The sequence below is a fragment of the Coffea eugenioides genome, chromosome 6 (assembly GCF_003713205.1).
Source record: "Coffea eugenioides isolate CCC68of chromosome 6, Ceug_1.0, whole genome shotgun sequence".
Lineage (NCBI taxonomy): Eukaryota > Viridiplantae > Streptophyta > Magnoliopsida > Gentianales > Rubiaceae > Coffea > Coffea eugenioides.
Genome location: NC_040040.1, coordinates 26,190,191 through 26,206,891, shown reverse-complemented (window position 1 = coordinate 26,206,891; position 16,701 = coordinate 26,190,191). Strand labels below are relative to the sequence as shown.

The 16,701-nt window shown below is 37.4% G+C and overlaps 1 protein-coding gene and 1 pseudogene across 1 annotated transcript; both read left to right on the top strand.

Annotated features, from left to right (window-relative positions):
- Positions 1-1,961: 1,961 nt before the first annotated feature.
- Positions 1,962-2,367, top strand: LOC113772956 (annotated as a pseudogene).
- Positions 2,368-11,188: 8,821 nt separating this feature from the next.
- On the top strand, positions 11,189-12,481 carry LOC113773973. The gene has a single exon (XM_027318560.1). The coding sequence runs from the start codon at positions 11,189-11,191 to the stop codon at positions 12,479-12,481; it is 1,293 nt and encodes a 430-aa protein (XP_027174361.1).
- Positions 12,482-16,701: the final 4,220 nt, after the last annotated feature.

The window sequence follows — 16,701 nt, the reverse complement described above, 5'->3', positions numbered from 1 at the left end:
CATTGGTGTACTCACTGACACTTTTGAAAAAAAGAAGCACAATGCTTTCTCATAATGCATTAGGCGGAATATGTAACTCCCGGTTTAGTGCACAAGAGAATTTTAAGAGGCTTTCTTGACCAATGGACTTGTCTCTTGTTAACTAGCTCTCCAATTTGCAGGACTTCAGATTTTAGTGACTCTATCAGTTTGTGTTGATTTTTACGCCCATGAGCACGAAATGGAACTACACACTTTAGAAACTTCCCTGAAAACAATACCGGACTCCGGTGACAATTCGTCAAAACTAAACTTCTGTCCATTTCAAATGTCCCAACACGTCCTAACCGTTATAATTTAAAAGGCCACTATCAACCTTTAGATGATCAAACCACCTCCACCTCCACCTCCTAATCCAACGGCCCGCGTTCCACATTAGTGGTAAGCACAGACAACTTGGAGGTCATTTAACTCCCATGGGATTGGTTTAGTGGTAGCAACAATCTTATCTTTCGGGACATAAAAGATTTCGGGATCGAAATTGCTCTTTGGGGCACCCTGCAACTCGCTTGAATAAACGTTGCGTGAGATTGCGGCATTGCACTCTTGTTTGATGCGTCGTGTCAAGTTCAAAGGTCTCAAATCGGAACATGTTTCGGATTACCCCAAAAAAAAAAACTTGGAGGTCATTTAAAACGACAAATGAGCAAAAAAAAATTCAAGCACATGAATCAGTTCTCTTAATCATGGTCAAAACTTGAATAGACCGTGTTTAAAAGTCTAATGACTCAAATTGTATAGTATAACACAATTTAAATCATTGTATTTTTAAAAATCGAATCTACTTTAACTTATGTGTCAGCTAATTGTCAACCAAAAAAAATTAAGTGTGAATCTTGAAACGGAAAAACCAATAACATACTGCCAGCTGGCCACTACAACAGCCGCAACCAAATAAATAAATAAAGGGTTAATTACATTTACCTCCCCTGAGGTTTGACCATATTACCAACCAATCCCTATAATTTGTCCAAATAACGGTCTCACCCTTTGAATGATCAAACATTTAACAAAAACCCCCTTAATGCCGAAAATGCCCTTATTGAGGCCATGTTGCATTAAAAAAAGAACATATTTTTATTTTATTAATTATGATGCAATCCAAAAAAATAGAAAAAAGTTTTTGCTTATTATTTTATAAAAACCATATCTTTGCTTCCAAAAATAGTTTTGAATCAATAATTATTTTAAATCTTAAAAATGAACATTAAAAATTAGATAAATTGAAAGAAAAATAAAAAAGAAGAAATTATTTTAATTCCTGAAGTATGGTTCAAATTGAGGAAAGCATGCCTTGTGCTCTCCGCAACATGCGTTGAACCACAAATTTGAACCATACTTGAGGATTTAAAATAATTGCTTCTTTTTTATTTTTCTTTCAATTTATCTAATTTTTAATATTCATTTTTAAGATTTAAAATAATTATTGATTCAAAACTATTTATGGAAGCAAAGATATGATTTTTATAAAATAATAAACAAAAAATTTTTCTATTTTTTTGGATTACTTGAAGGTTAATAAATAAAAATATGTTTTTTTAATGTAATATGGCCTCAAAAAGGGCATTTTCGGCATTAAGGGGGGTTTTTGTTAAATATTTGATCATTTAAAGGGTGAGACCGTTATTTGGATAAATTACAGGGATTGATTGGTAATATGGTCAAACCTCAGGGGAGGTAAATGTAATTAACCCATAAATAAATAATCTTCAACTATTCACATTCGCCAACCTCTCTTCATCTTCTTACTTCTCTGAATTCTCTTCTCTACACCACATTCTTTGAACCTCCTCCTCCTTGTTTTGCTCCCAAATCGCTCTCCCCTCTCTGATTCTTGAAGCCCCCCTTAGAGGCCAGCAAGAGCCAAAAAAAAAAAAACAAAAAAATAAGAAAGGTCTTCACTGGCAACAAAATATTATCAGATGGGTAGCGAAACTAAGGTCTTCACCGTCTCAAGTCTCTGTGCACAACCACTCCAAGGACTGTTGGGTCGTCATTGGTGGCAAGGTATATGATGTGAGAAATTTCTTGGGAGGCCATCCTGGAGGTGGCGAGGTTTTGTTGTCTTCCACAGGGAAGGATGTAACGGATGAGTTTGAGGATCTGATCCACTGCTCCAATTCAAGAGCAATGATGGCTGAGATGTATGTTGGTGAGATTGATACATCAACCCTCCCTCCCAAAACCAAGTACACCCCGGCCAAGCAGCCTCACTACAACCAGGACAAGACATCGGAGTTGGTCATCAAGCTCCTCCAGTTCTTGGTTCCTTTAATTACATTGGGTGTGGGTCTTGGCATCCGTTGCTATACCAAATCATCAGCTTGAAAGCTAAAGTTGACTTAGAACATCATCTGCAATAAAATCCTTATAGTGAGAGGATTCCACAACCCCCTTCATCTTCATCTTGGTAATCAAAGCCTTTTCATCTCGGTAATCTGAACCATTGAATGCATTGGTATTGGTTTTAGTTTCTTTGATTTGTGTTACATCCGAGTTGACTGGGCTTGCTGATCTCAAACCCCCCCCCCCAGATTTTTTCTTACTGGAAACATATGCACGCTTATTAAATACAAGAACGTTGGGCCCTGGACGTTAAGTGAGCAGCGTTTGGTGGCTGTTTGGGCCATGTATGGTTAGTTGATGCATTTTTGGGAGGGAAGGGGTGCTAACGGTGCATTAGTAAATATGAATCTTGAAAATTGAGATCTAAATTTATTAAATTACTGAGTTTTTAAGTACTTAATCACAGTGTGTATCACATTGAATAATAAATAAATAGGTTATTAATTATTTTTTGAATAAAGTTTTGCATACAAAATTCAGTGTCACTTAATTAATTCAAATGTTTTATTTTTTATTATGTAAATTCATTAAATTTAAATATTGAATTGAGTTATCAAATAAGATCTAAGTTCTTATTTTATAGGGTTAATTATAGTTTTTCCTTTGAACTTGACCCTTTGTAACACTTTCCCCCTTGAACTTTAAATATATACATTTTACTCCCTTCATTGACTAGTTAAATTTTAATGATGAATTTTCCATCCAAAATTTTAACAAAATAACATTATTGCCCCTATATAATGGTTCTAGAATAAGGCTATACTTTTAATTGAAATATAAAACGTCTTATTAGAAAAAAACACAAAGTCAAGGCATTTAAAAAATTTTAAAAATAAAAGATCATATAATATCAAAGAATTCAAAATTATATTGTGAAGAAAAAATTTAAAAATTCCCAAAACTTCTGCATAAGTTTGCCATTGCTTATCCTTCTTCTTTTAAATTGTAAATGGATTGGTTTTGATAATTTTTGTTTACCTTGCAGCTTTTACAAGATTTTCACAAATCAATAAGATGTTATTTGGTATTTTTAGAATGCACTCTTACCTTGCTTTGTATTTTGTTTGAATTCTACATTTTTTTTAAAAAAATTAAAGATTCTCTAAATATATTTTTATTTTTTAATCATGTTTTTATATCATATAACGCACATTAAAAAGTGCTACAATAAAATAATATAAGCAAACATTTTTTATTCCAAATGCACTAACTAATTTTGTTTCATTTAAAATAAATATTGCTATCAGCATTGACATCAACACATTGATTTGTCTAGACTTCTTTATTGTGGATTATCTAATTTATTTTATTGCTGAAAGATCGAAATGCATAGTATAATTGTGCTGAAAGTTCGAAATGCATAGTATAATTGTGTTTAAGTACATTTAACAACTATTAAAGAAATAGATGTTTATTATGTTACAAATATTATGTATGTTTAAGAATTAGCTGGGGATATTTTGGTCATGAAAAATATAATCCATCTTAGACGGATAAAAAATTGACCATGAGAGGTAAAATGTATATGTTTGAAGTTTTAGGGGAAAAAGTGACCAAGTTCTCGGGGAGCAAAGTGTAATTAACCCTATTTTATATTGTGAGCACTTTTGGAGAGTTTTGAATATTGGGATAGAGTTGCAGCCTATTGGGATAGAGTTGCAGCCTTGCAGGTATAGGCTTGCCATGGTGCATGATGGGATTAGGCAATTGGATCATAATTTTGAACGTAACAAGCCTTGTGAAAGTGGTTTTAACTTTTTGATTTGACCCAATCTGCATGCATACCAGCATACGGCTTCTTAAACTCAAGGCTAATTACTTAGAATATTGTCGGAAAAAAAAATTCGAACAAATGGTGGTCTGATAATGGGTTAGGGCAAAACTATTGCTGTCGAGCTGACTAAGTCCAGTAACAAAATCCAAGATTTTTTAAAAAAGGAACAGTGGCTACCGGCTGTGTCAGCCTGGCAGCAAATGAAATTTTTTTTTAAAAAAGAAAAAGTTTCAGTCCTGCCGTGTTCTGTCAGCCCGGCAGCCCTTCAGGGACAAGAAAAGTTTGAAAAAAAAAGGTGCGGATGTCGACTTTTTGGAATAAAAGGTACAATGTAACTAGAACAGCCTTCTATGAAGAACTGGAACAATGCCTTCGTTCCCTTGTTGCACAATCCGTAGGAAGGCAGGCATGGACATGTCAAAGTGGTGGGAGGACGGTCACACCAACCACCGTGGTGGTTTGGAGGGTAGAAGTTTGTGGTGGTGACTGTGACGGAAGCACCAGGAAGGCACCACCTCCGATCGAGCTTGGAGTTGCACATAACTTGGTAACAAGCACCACATGCCTCGCCACCTCGTAAGAGTGCAGCACTTAAAGCTATTGTGTACACACCAAAACCTGTCTGATATGTGTTTTCATACCCGCAAGCTCCACCTAGCAAAAACATTATCCAACTTTAATCATCGGAAATTGGATGTTTCTGGCCATTACTTAGTGTACGTTTTCTTATTTTTCTTTTGTAAATCTCCAAGAGATGGAGAAAAGATGATATGAAACAGACTTGATAATGTATAACACATTAAAAAGAAGAGATAATGGAACCTGCATGCGAAAGACGGCTAATGTGAAAAATCAGTTAAAACAAACACTAAAAAAGGAATGACACGTATAAACCAAGTCACTACTCGTTCCTGAGCGGCTATGCGTTGCGTTGGTTTGATCTCATTATAAGGGTTCATTAATTCATTGTTCAGAAGAGAAGAAAATGAGAAACAAGCATCAATCTTAATCTTGCATGATAGTTCTATACAACATTAAAAAAAGCCCAGCCTTTTTTTTTAAAAAAAAATTTTGCAGTGTCAACCCGGCACACAACTGGTGACATTTGCTGCCGGGCTGACACAGCCCGGTAGCTACTGTTTTTTTTAAAAAAAAATTTGGATTTTGCTACTGGGCCCGGCAGCAATAGTTTTGCACTAATCAATTGTAAGACCACCTTTCTTCTGATTTTTTTCGGCAATATTCTAAGCAATTAGCCGTCAATAGCCTCATCACAAGCTGTATTAACAATCAAAGTTAGTGAATGCACTCGTTGTAGCACTTCCAACCAGTATTGTTAAATTTGGACCAAGTTGCAACTCGGTTAAGTCACTGAATTAGGGTTTAACTAGTCGGATCGGTCAGATCGTTTTAAAATATTTATTAATGTCAGTAGATGTCATAATTATTTTATACTTTCATAAGTTTTCAAAAAAATATTGAAATTAGGTTCTTTGTTATATTTTGACAAGCTATACACAGTGTTTCAAGAAAATTAGGCATTTAATCAAATATACATCTAAAAATTATATGTAAAATTCTAAATTCATGTTTAAATTATATGCATTCTTCAAAACTACTTGAAAAACTAAATTAAAACAAGTTATATAAATTCGAGATTGTTCTGTTTCGAATTTGACTTTCTAATGTATGTTGGAATCACCAATGATAAATTGATAAGATAATAGGGATGAAAACTTCTTGATTTAGAAATTGTTAAGAAATATGAGTAAGTTTAGTGTTTACATTAAGTGAGTGGTATTTTTTTACTTCTTTAAATAAATAAAAGTTTTTATAACTTAGGTAACTCAAACCATGTTTGGGGAAAACAAAAAAGAAAAGTTTGAGAACTGAATCAAGCAATCGAACTAGGTCATGGGTTTGGCTGATTTTTTACGATTTTGACTAAAATGATTTTATGCTACTAACCAGAACGAGAGGAAGATTGGTCCACAGTCGGACCGTTCCGACCGACCGGCCCGGTCCAGTTCTAACAACACTACTTCCAATTGGAGCCTTAGGCATAGTTTGTTATGAGGGAATAGGAGGAAAAAAAAAAAGGAAAAGAAATGGAGGGGTAAGGTTTTCTATATTTGGATTGGTTTTCCAGGAGAGAAAGGAAAGGGAGGGATAAATTTTACTTATAGGGCGCTTGGTTCAAACTTAGGAATCGGAATTGCAATTGAAATCACGTCCAAAAATTCAGTTTGTGTTTTGATCAAGAGTATCATTACAATGACTAGAGTATGATATATGTTTATAAGGTTTTGGAATCAAGTTATTTTTCATTTTCTTTTCTTTATTTTTTCTTCTTTCCCTTTTCTTGCTTCCTTCTTCCCATTCTTTAAGTACTCAAGCTTCATTATATTCTCTTGAACCAATGCTTGACCATTATCGATCAACCTTGCAATCTATGAAGCATGGGAAAGCCATTGACAAGAGATGAGAGAAAAACTTACACAAAAAAGGCAAAAAAAAAGAGAGGAGAGAGAACCAAATGGAGAGGAACAGCTGCCATGGAGTATTAGAGGAGAGAGGAAGAGAGTGAAGAGAGAAAACAAAGGAAAGTGAGAGAGATTGACAAGAAAGAAGAGAGAATCAGATGAGGTGGGATTGCTGCTGTGGAGGATTGGAGAAGAGTGTGAAGATAGAAAAAGAGAGAAAATGATGATGATGAAAGCCTGTTGTGGAATTTGGGATGAGAGAGAAAAGATAAAAGGGGAAATCTGATGGTAAGGTGTTGCCATGAAGGTTGGGCCGACGTGATACGGTGATGAAGATGATATGCTTTCTTTTCTTTTTTAAAATTTTCGAGTCAAATTTGAGAATCCACTAAAACCCCTCCAATTAGCTGGGGATTGAAAACTCCCATATTTTAATAATTCTCTCCAAGATTGTGAATCCAAATACATATAACCCAAACAACAAGGATTGGAATTATTTCAATTCTTGATTTCGATCCGCTTTTACTAAACCGCACCTTATTCTTTGTCAGCTTGCTTTCTATCTAACAAATGTAGTGTGCATTCAGTCCCAATAGAATTACCGAATTACAAAATTCAAATTATCAAACTCTTTTCAAATTGACTACTTAACTCGATGCGAACCAGATGTGCTCATATTTTTCAAAAAAAAAAAAACATTAGGTTTTTATAGAAAGTTTTTTAAATTAATATGGAATATTCTTAATTACCACGGCTAGCCCTATCATTTCTAGTCCTATGGTTGCATCTTGTACCATAAAAGAATGAAAATCAAATTTGTTTCCTTTCCAGTGATTAGGTTTATCTTCTCAAACTGTTTGTTTGGACTTTTTATCCGAGGTGGGCAGTTGCAAAACTTTTTTCTCCAATTACACAAGGCACATTTGCAAAACTTCTAATTCTTTTTCTTTCTATTGTTTTTTCAAAGGGTTATTATCACTTTACCCCCTTAAACTATATCACTACTATCAGTTTACCCCTAACGTTATCTTTTAATTACTTTACCCTCATAAGTAATTCTATAAGTAATTCAATTCAACATGTTAAGAAATTTTGGACAAAAATATAATTTTATTTTATAGCATTACTACATTGTTATTATCACTTTATTCATTTAGATTATAGTGATACAATCACTTTAGTTCCTAACATTATTTTTTAGGCATTTTACTTCATCGTTAATCTAACTAGTATGGTCAGAAAATTTTAAATATATTTACCCTTTTTTATATATAATTAAAAATAAAAAAGTTGGAATGGTTATTTTTCCTTTTTTTCACATTAAGAGATCGAAAAACATAAAAATAAAAGGGTTTTCTCAAATTTCTTTTTTCACACTTATTAATACTAGGAAAAGAAAAAGAGATAGAAAAGAAGAAGAAAAAAAATTAGATTTTGCAAAGAAAGAAAATAAAGAAAAATCTAACATTATCGTATTACATTAAGATTGTCGGAATTATGATTGGAATTTAGCTGTAAACAGAAAAGTAAATAATTTTAAAATAATAAAAGTATTTAATTCTTTCTTATTTGTAATTTTTAAAAAAAGAATTGAGCTCTCTCCCTCTCTCCCTCTCCATCTTTCTATTATTTTTTGATATTAATAAGATTGTCAAGAAGAAAGAAATTAATATTTTGACTTTTTTTCTTGATACTAAAAAGGAGAAGAGCCACTCTAAATTTTTTATTATTTTTATTATACAAAGAGGAGGGTATTTTCTTTTAAAGTTTTTTAACTTGCTAAATTGGTTTAATTGTAGGATAAATTGCCTAAAAATAACTCTAGGGGGTAAATTGATAATGAGACTATAGTTTATGGAGGTAAGATGATAATAATTTTAAGGGTTAAACATGTCTTTTCACTTTAATTAACAAACTCCGTTAAGTTTGATCATTAGTTTTAGGGGTAAAGTGACTAAAAGATAATGTTAAGAGGAAAATTGACAGTGGCACCAAACGTTAAGGGGGTAAAGTGATAATAACCCTTTTTCAAACGAAAACCTTTATACTTCATTTAAATCCAAGCTCTGTTTTTAAACTCGGACCGGACCGACTGGTTCAATCGGTCGAACCGAGAACCGGACAATAGTCTGGTCTGAGTTAACCCTAAAAGCCGAAAAATAAAAAACTCGATCAAATCAGGTCAAAAACTGGGTTTGACCCTGTTTGACTTGAAAAATAAGAATCGAGTCTCTTTTTTTTTTTTTTTTTTTTAAAGGTCAAAATATTTTTAATATTATGTTTTGTCCCCTATGTTGTTAAAAATTATTAATATAGCTCAAATATTTCATACTTTATAAATATTGTCTTAAAGTTTGGTGTTATTTTTCAATTAAGTCCATAATTTTAATTCTAAACTTGTTAATGCTCATTAAATAATATAAATTACTACTTGATTGTTCTAATTTCTTTGTATTTTTTTGTTAAATATATTTGAAACATCAAATATATATGAATATACTTTTATTAATATTAACATATTATTAGATATTATACATATAATATTTTAATTTTTAAATAATTTTTATTTATGAATTAAAATCCGGTTCAACCCCGATCAAACTCAGTTAAACCCATTGATCTCTGATAGAGCGGTTACTTGGCATAGTTTGCACTGTTATTTTGTCCTAATTTTGGCTATTTATTGTGCTAAGTACTGAGGTTTAACTCATATTTCACATTTGTATGAATTATAGGTGATCGGCATTAAAAATGATCTCTTGAGGCGAATTTACAGAAGACCCTTCGTCTCAGAGCGTGGCCACGCCTTGAAAGGTAGACATTACCGAAAGTCGGACCCCGGTCCACGTGAACCGCGAGGAGCACGGGATTAAAACTCCAAAGGCTAGCTTTTGCAATGAATTGGGTCAGACGTGACTTGGCTCTGAAAAAGGGCTTTAATTAAAAAAAAGAAAAGAAAAGGGGCCTGACGTTCTGTTTCTTCTTGGCTTCTCTTGGTCGGCGCTACATATAGAAAAAGAAAAGGAGATTCAGAATCATCAGGACCATAACTTTAGTTTCTTTTTCTACTTTTTGGGGAGACGCCGTCTTTTGGGCTTTCTTTTGTTTTTCTTCTTCGGCAGCAATTACATTAGAAATTAGGAGGACATTAGCTTTCGCCTTGTCTCTCTTTCTGTCAGACACCTTTGTTCTTATTTCCTATCTAGCCGCAATTAGGGAAGAGATTCCTCTTGTGCGCGCGACTCCAGTGTGGACGCAATATACGAAAAACTGTTCCTTCACTGTTTCACCCTTCCAATTCTCCGACAATTAATTGAATGAACTCAATTAAACCACGCGGGATTGACATGATGAGGAGCGGCTAATTTTCTCCTCTACCCAAAGGTTGACGCGAAGGCGCGGTCCATAAAATCTGTGAGATCTAATCGAATCTTCATTATTTCTCCCAATTTATTGCTATTCATGCGTTTCCTGAATTAATTGTTCATGGGTATTTTATTAATTGAATATCAACGGCCGGGTATTTGATTTAATTTAATAGCCTACTGCCACGTTAATTAAATAGAATCCGTAATTGTTCATTTAGTTAACACATCGTGGCAACCACCATAATTGGTTTTATGATGGGGAAACGCAAGATCTAGCTTAAATAAACCCTCTTAGCGTGTTTATTGGTTAGGGTTGGGCTCTTCTAGTTTTAATGCAATTGGGTAATTAAATTCCTACGATCGTACCTAGGGTTGTTATCTGATTAGGGAAGCAGTCAATGGTCATACCTTGACTGTCGAAAAGGTAAGGAAGAACTGGCTGTCAGAGCTTATTGGTAACTATAACCAACCTAGTGATGAATGGATGAAATATCTTTGCATCGATGATCATTTAATTGGACCGTGCCTGAGCAGTTGATCCTTTGGGTGGAATCTTATTAATTGCTATTTTTAGTGAATTGTGCTTTGTGAGTCAGTTTTAAATTTAGTTCGCTTTATTTGTATTTTACTTTTATTTTATTTATTTATCTCCCATTGAAAATCCCCCAATTTTGTTCTACTAATTTGGAAAGAAATAATTTCCTACCCGCTCCCTGTGGAATCGACCCTACTTGTCATTGTATGCAAAATTAATATTTTTATAGACAAATCCGGTATATCGAATCAAGCAAACTCTTCGGGAACAGGGTGAATCAAGTAACCCATTGCACACCTAGAGTCCCTACTCCAGTACTTGGATTTGGTTTATAATTATTTAATTGAGGTGGTAATTAGGACTTTTTAGTAATTATTATTGCACAGGTTCGGCACCTGTCAATTTTTTGCGCCGCTGCCGGGGAGCTGGCATTTGGATTACTTGTTTCTTTTCAAATTCAGTTTTTATTTTATTTTATTATTCTTGGTATTTTTGCTAGTTTATGCCCCGTTCTTCTCGCACAGGTGAATTGGTATACGATCCTGAGGTTGAGAAGGCAGCGCGTAGGCGGAGGCAAGAGACCAAGAGACAAAAAAAAGGACACTTACTTGCTGCAAACGAGTCAGTGAAAGACGAAATAAGTATGGCCAACACCCAAACACTGAGGGAGCTGGCTGCTCCGGAACTGACTCACCAGCCCTTATGCATCACATTCCCCACTTTGGCTGAGAATACTGCTTTCGAACTGAAGTCGGGGCTGATTCATCTTTTACCTTCTTTCCATGGTCTCTCTGGCGAAGAACCCCACAAGCACGTTAAGGAGTTCGAGGTGGTTTGCTCTAGTATGAAACCTCTTGGGGTCACTGAAAAGCAAATTAGACTGAGAGCTTTTCCGTTCTCTCTAAAGGATGAGGCTAAAGATTGGCTGTACTACCTACCAGCAGGTAGTATTACCACATGGGCACAGTTGAAAAAGAAGTTTCTGGAAAAATTCTTCCCTGCATCCCGGGCTGCAAGTTTGAGGAAGAAAATCTGCAGCATTAAACAGTATCCCGGGGAATCCTTGTATGACTATTGGGAAAGGTTTAACAAGTTGTGCACTAGATGCCCGCAGCATCAAATTAGTGAACAACTGTTAATCCAATATTTCTATGAAGGACGCCAATCAACGGATAGGAGTATCATAGATGTTACAAGCGGGGGAGCATTAGCAAATAAGACCTCGAGGGAAGCATGGCTGCTCATTGAGTCGATGGCGGAGAATTCTCAACAGTTTGGCTTCCGTGAGACTAACCCAACCCGTAGGGTCAACGAGGTGGAGACGTCGTCCATTCAGCAGCAGATATCGGAGTTAACATCCGTTGTTCGACAATTAGTGGTGGGAAATGTGCCCCAAGTAAAGGCCTGTGGAATCTGCACAAATATGGGCCACCATACTGACTCATGCCCTATGTTGCAAGAGGATGGGGTTGAACAAGTGAACATGGCTGGAGGCGTGCCCGCGCCTCGTAGGCAGTACGATCCATACTCCAACACATACAATCCTGGTTGGAGAGATCATCCCAATCTCAGCTATGGTAATAGGCCACAAAATGCATTCTCCAATCGTCCACCAGGATTCCAGCAACCTTGGCAACAGAAGTCCCAACCCGCGCCCTCCAACTCAGGAAGTTCCTTGGAGGAAATTGTCAAGAATTTGGCCACGACCACCACTCAACTCCAGCAGGAGACTAGGACCTTGGTCACGACCACTGCTCAACTCCAGCAACAGACTAGGTCCTTGGTCGCGAGCACTACTCAATTCCAACATGATACCAAGGCAGGCATGAAGGACATGAAAACTCGCATGAGTCAAATGGCAACTGCCATTAATCCCTGGAGTCCCACGTCTATGGAAAATTGCCATCGCAACCTGAGGCAAACCCCAGAAATGTAAGCGTCATGACATTAAGGAGTGGCAAGGAAGTGGAAGGGCCAAGGGTCACGGACTTGAAGAGTAAAAGTGAAGACGAGATAGAGAAGGAGATAGAGGAAGAAGGACATATTCGTGGAGGTCCTGAGGTAACTCTTACACCATCAATACCCGTTAAATCTAATTTACCTCCTTTTCCATGCAGGCTGGCAAAGACGAAGAAGGCAGAGAAGGAAAAAGAGATCCTGGACGTGTTTAAAAAGGTGGAGATCAACATCCCCTTGTTGGAAGCAATTAAACAGGTGTCGAAGTACGCGAAATTTCTCAAGGATCTATGCACCCATAAAAGGAAATTGAGAGGGCATGAAAGAGTAGCGGTGGGAGAAAACGTGTCAGCCATGCTCCAAAGAAAGCTCCCACCCAAGTGTGGAGATCCAGATATGTTCACGATCCCGTGCAAAATAGGAAATACACCAATTAGAAAAGCAATGTTAGATTTAGGGGTGTCAATCAATGTGATGCCAAAGACCATTTTTACTTCTCTAAATCTTGGGCCACTTAAAGAAACGGCCATCATAATCCAACTAACTGATCGCACAAATGCTTATTCAGAGGGGCTAGTTGAGGATGTTTTGGTTCAGGTAAATGAATTAGTCTTTCCTGCAGATTTTTATATCTTGGACATGGGAGATGAAAAATCATTAAACCCGTCACCTATCTTGTTAGGTTGACCGTTTCTTAGCACTGCTAGGACTAAGATAGATGTGAATGAGGGTACTTTGTCAATGGAATTTGATGGTGAAACTGTGAATTTCAATATTTTTGAGGCGATGAAATATCCAGAAGAATCTAACTCGGTCTTTGCTTTGAGCGTTGTTGAGCCTTTTGTGCAGGAAATCTTCGAATTAGATGGCGAAGACGCATTGGAAGTGGCTCTAATGAAGCATTTGGAGTTGGGTGTAACTCTTGATGTGGACTTGAGGGAAGAGTTGCTCTATGCTGTTGAAGCCTTACACTCACTTCCACCCGTATCCCCAAGGTATGAACTTACCTCTCTTTTTGCGCCAGAGGCTCAGACAAAGTTGCTCCCTTCAGTTGTGCAGGCACCGGAGTTAGAATTAAAGCCTCTCCCAAAGCATCTAAAGTACGCATTCCTAGGAGACCGGGAGACACTGCCGGTGATCATCTCTGCACACCTATCTCCAAGTCAAGAAGACAAACTGGTGCGAATCCTTAGGGAGCATAAGGAGGCAATTGCGTGGAGTATAGCCGATATTAAAGGGATCAACCCGTCCTTGTGCATGCACCGGATAAGACTCGAGGATGATGCAAAGCCGGTGAGGCAAGCACAGCGAAGATTGAACCCTCTGATGATGGAAGTTATTAAAAAGGAGATACTCAAACTCCTGGAGGTGGGGATCATTTTCGCTATTTCGGATAGCCCGTGGGTGAGTCCTGTCCATGTGGTCCCGAAGAAGGCGGGAGTGACCGTAGAGGAGAACCAGGAGGGTGATATGGTCCCGGTCAGGAAAGCTACTGGCTGGCGTCAGGGCATCGACTATCGGAGGCTAAATGCCGTGACTAAAAATGATCATTTCCCCTCCCTTTTATTGATCAGATGGTAGAACGATTGGTGGGTCGTGTTTACTATTGTTTCTTGGATGGCTTTTCAGGTTACTTTCAGATCGCGATAGCACCAGAAGACCAGGAAAAGACTACATTCACATGCCCGTTCGGTACATTCGCTTATCGCCGGATGCCTTTCGGTCTCTGCAATGCTCCAGCAACCTTTCAACGGTGTATGGTAAGTATTTTCTCTGAATATGTGAAAAAAATAATTGAGGTGTTCATGGATGATTTTAGTGTATACGGGGACAGTTTTGATGAATGCCTTAAAAATCTGGCTCTAATTCTGAAAAGATGCATAGAGACGAATTTCGTGCTTAATTGGGAAAAATGTCACTTTATGGTAGATCATGGCATTGTCTTAGGGCACGTTGTGTCGACTAAGGGAATAGAGGTAGATAAAGCTAAAATAGACCTTATTTCTGCTCTATCTTACCCCGTATGTGTACGGAAAGTGCGTTCGTTTTTGGGTTATGCAGGAGGTTTATCAAAGACTTCTCAAAGATAGGAACACCCCTGTTCAAGTTACTGCAAAAGGATGTGCCATTTGATTTCACGAATAAATGTAAGGTGGCTTTTGATAAATTGAAGGAGTCGTTGACATCGCCACCTGTCATTCAACCACCAGATTGGAGCGTTCCGTTTGAAATCATGTGTGACGCAAGTGACTATGCCGTGGGGGCCGTTTTGGAGCAAAGAATTGGAAAAGTGCTACATGCGATCTACTACGCGTCGAGAGTATTAAGTGGAGCCCAACTTAATTACTCCACGACGGAGAAAGAATTACTAGCTGTTGTTTTTGCACTAGAAAAATTTAGGTTATATTTATTAGGTGCAAAAGTAATTGTTTTCTCTGATCATGCAGCCTTGAGGTACTTGCTGGCGAAGAAGGATGCAAAATCGAGACTGATCAGGTGGATCCTGCTCCTGCAGGAATTCGATCTAGAGATCAAGGACAAGAGCGAAACCGAAAATTTGGTGGCTGAGCATTTGAGCCGGTTGCTCACAAATCAAGAAGATCTACCGTTGAGAGAATCATTCCCTGAGGAGCAACTTCTAGCCATTAATTCGTCGACGCCATGATATGCTGATATTGTCAATTTTTTGATGACAAACCAATTACCTGCAGGTTAGCCAAAGGTTAAAAGAGATAAGTTAAGAAATGACGCCAAGCACTATATTTGGGATGACCCCTACCTGTGGAGGCAATGCTCGGACCAGGTGATAAGAAGGTGTGTAAGTGCAGGTGAGTTTCATTCTATTTTGACTTTCTGTCATTCGTTTGCATGTGGAGGGCATTTTGGTCCAAAGCGGACGGCTCGTAAGGTGTTAGAAAGTAGTTTTTATTGGCCTACTCTGTTTAAGGATGCATATTTGTTCTGCAAATCTTGTGATAAGTGTCAAAGGGTGGGAAATATCTCTCGTAGAGATCAAATGAGTCAAACCCCCATATTATTTGTTGAGATTTTTTATGTTTGAGGTATAGATTTCATGGGTCCCTTCCCCTCGTCTTTTGGTTTCTTGTACATTATACTTACTGTTGACTATGTTTCCAAATGGGTGGAGGCGAAGGCCACCCGGACTAATGATTCAAGAGTGGTTGCAGATTTTATAAAATCTAACATCTTTGTTCGTTTTGGGATGCCGAGAGCTATAGTGAGTGACAGGGGCACCTATTTCTGCAATAAGACAATCACCGCATTGTTTCGTAAGTATGGTGTGCTCCATAAAGTGTCCATTCCATATCATCCACAGACGAATGGTCAGGCCGAAGTGTCAAATAGGGAGGTCAAGTCAATTCTAGAGAAGGTGGTGCGGCCTGATAGGAAAGACTGGAGTCTGAAATTGGAAGATGCTCTCTGGGCCTACCGCACTGAATATAAGACGCCGATTGGGATGTCCCCATACAGGTTAGTTTTTGGGAAGCCTTGCCACCTCCCGGTGGAATTTGAACACAGAGCATTCTGGGAGCTTAAGCAGTGTAATATGGACCTTATGGGGGTCGGAGGAAATAGAAAGCTCCAATTACAAGAGTTGGAGGAGCTAAGGAATGAAGCCTATGAGAACGCTGCAATATATAAGGAGAAGAGCAAAATTTTTCATGACCAACAGGTTTCGAGAAAGTCATTTGTCATAGGGCAAAAAGTCCTACTTTATCACTCGAAACTTAAGCTTTTTCCTGGTAAGTTGCGTTCCCGTTGGATTGGTCCATTTGTTGTTACTAATATTTCCCATCATGGTGCAGTGGAAATCCAAAGTTTGAAGACGGAAAAGAAGTTCGTGGTAAATGGTCATCGTTTGAAACCCTATTATGAAGGGTTTAATAGTGAGCAAATGGAGGTTTTATTCCTTGATGATCCAAGTGGAGAGGTTTAAACAATTGAAGGCCATGTCTAGCCAAAGACGTTAAAGAAAGGCGCTGCTTGGGAGGCAACCCAAGGATTACAATATTAGTTGTGATCATTTTTCCTTACTCTGCGATTTTTCAGTTTTATTTCATGTTTTGATTGTTTTTGTGGTGTTGGACAGAAGAATAGAGATTCCAAGGCGTGCCCACGTCCTGGAAGGGGTGCGCCAGGTGCCCTGAGCAAAGCGGAGACTAGTAGTCCCAAGGCGTG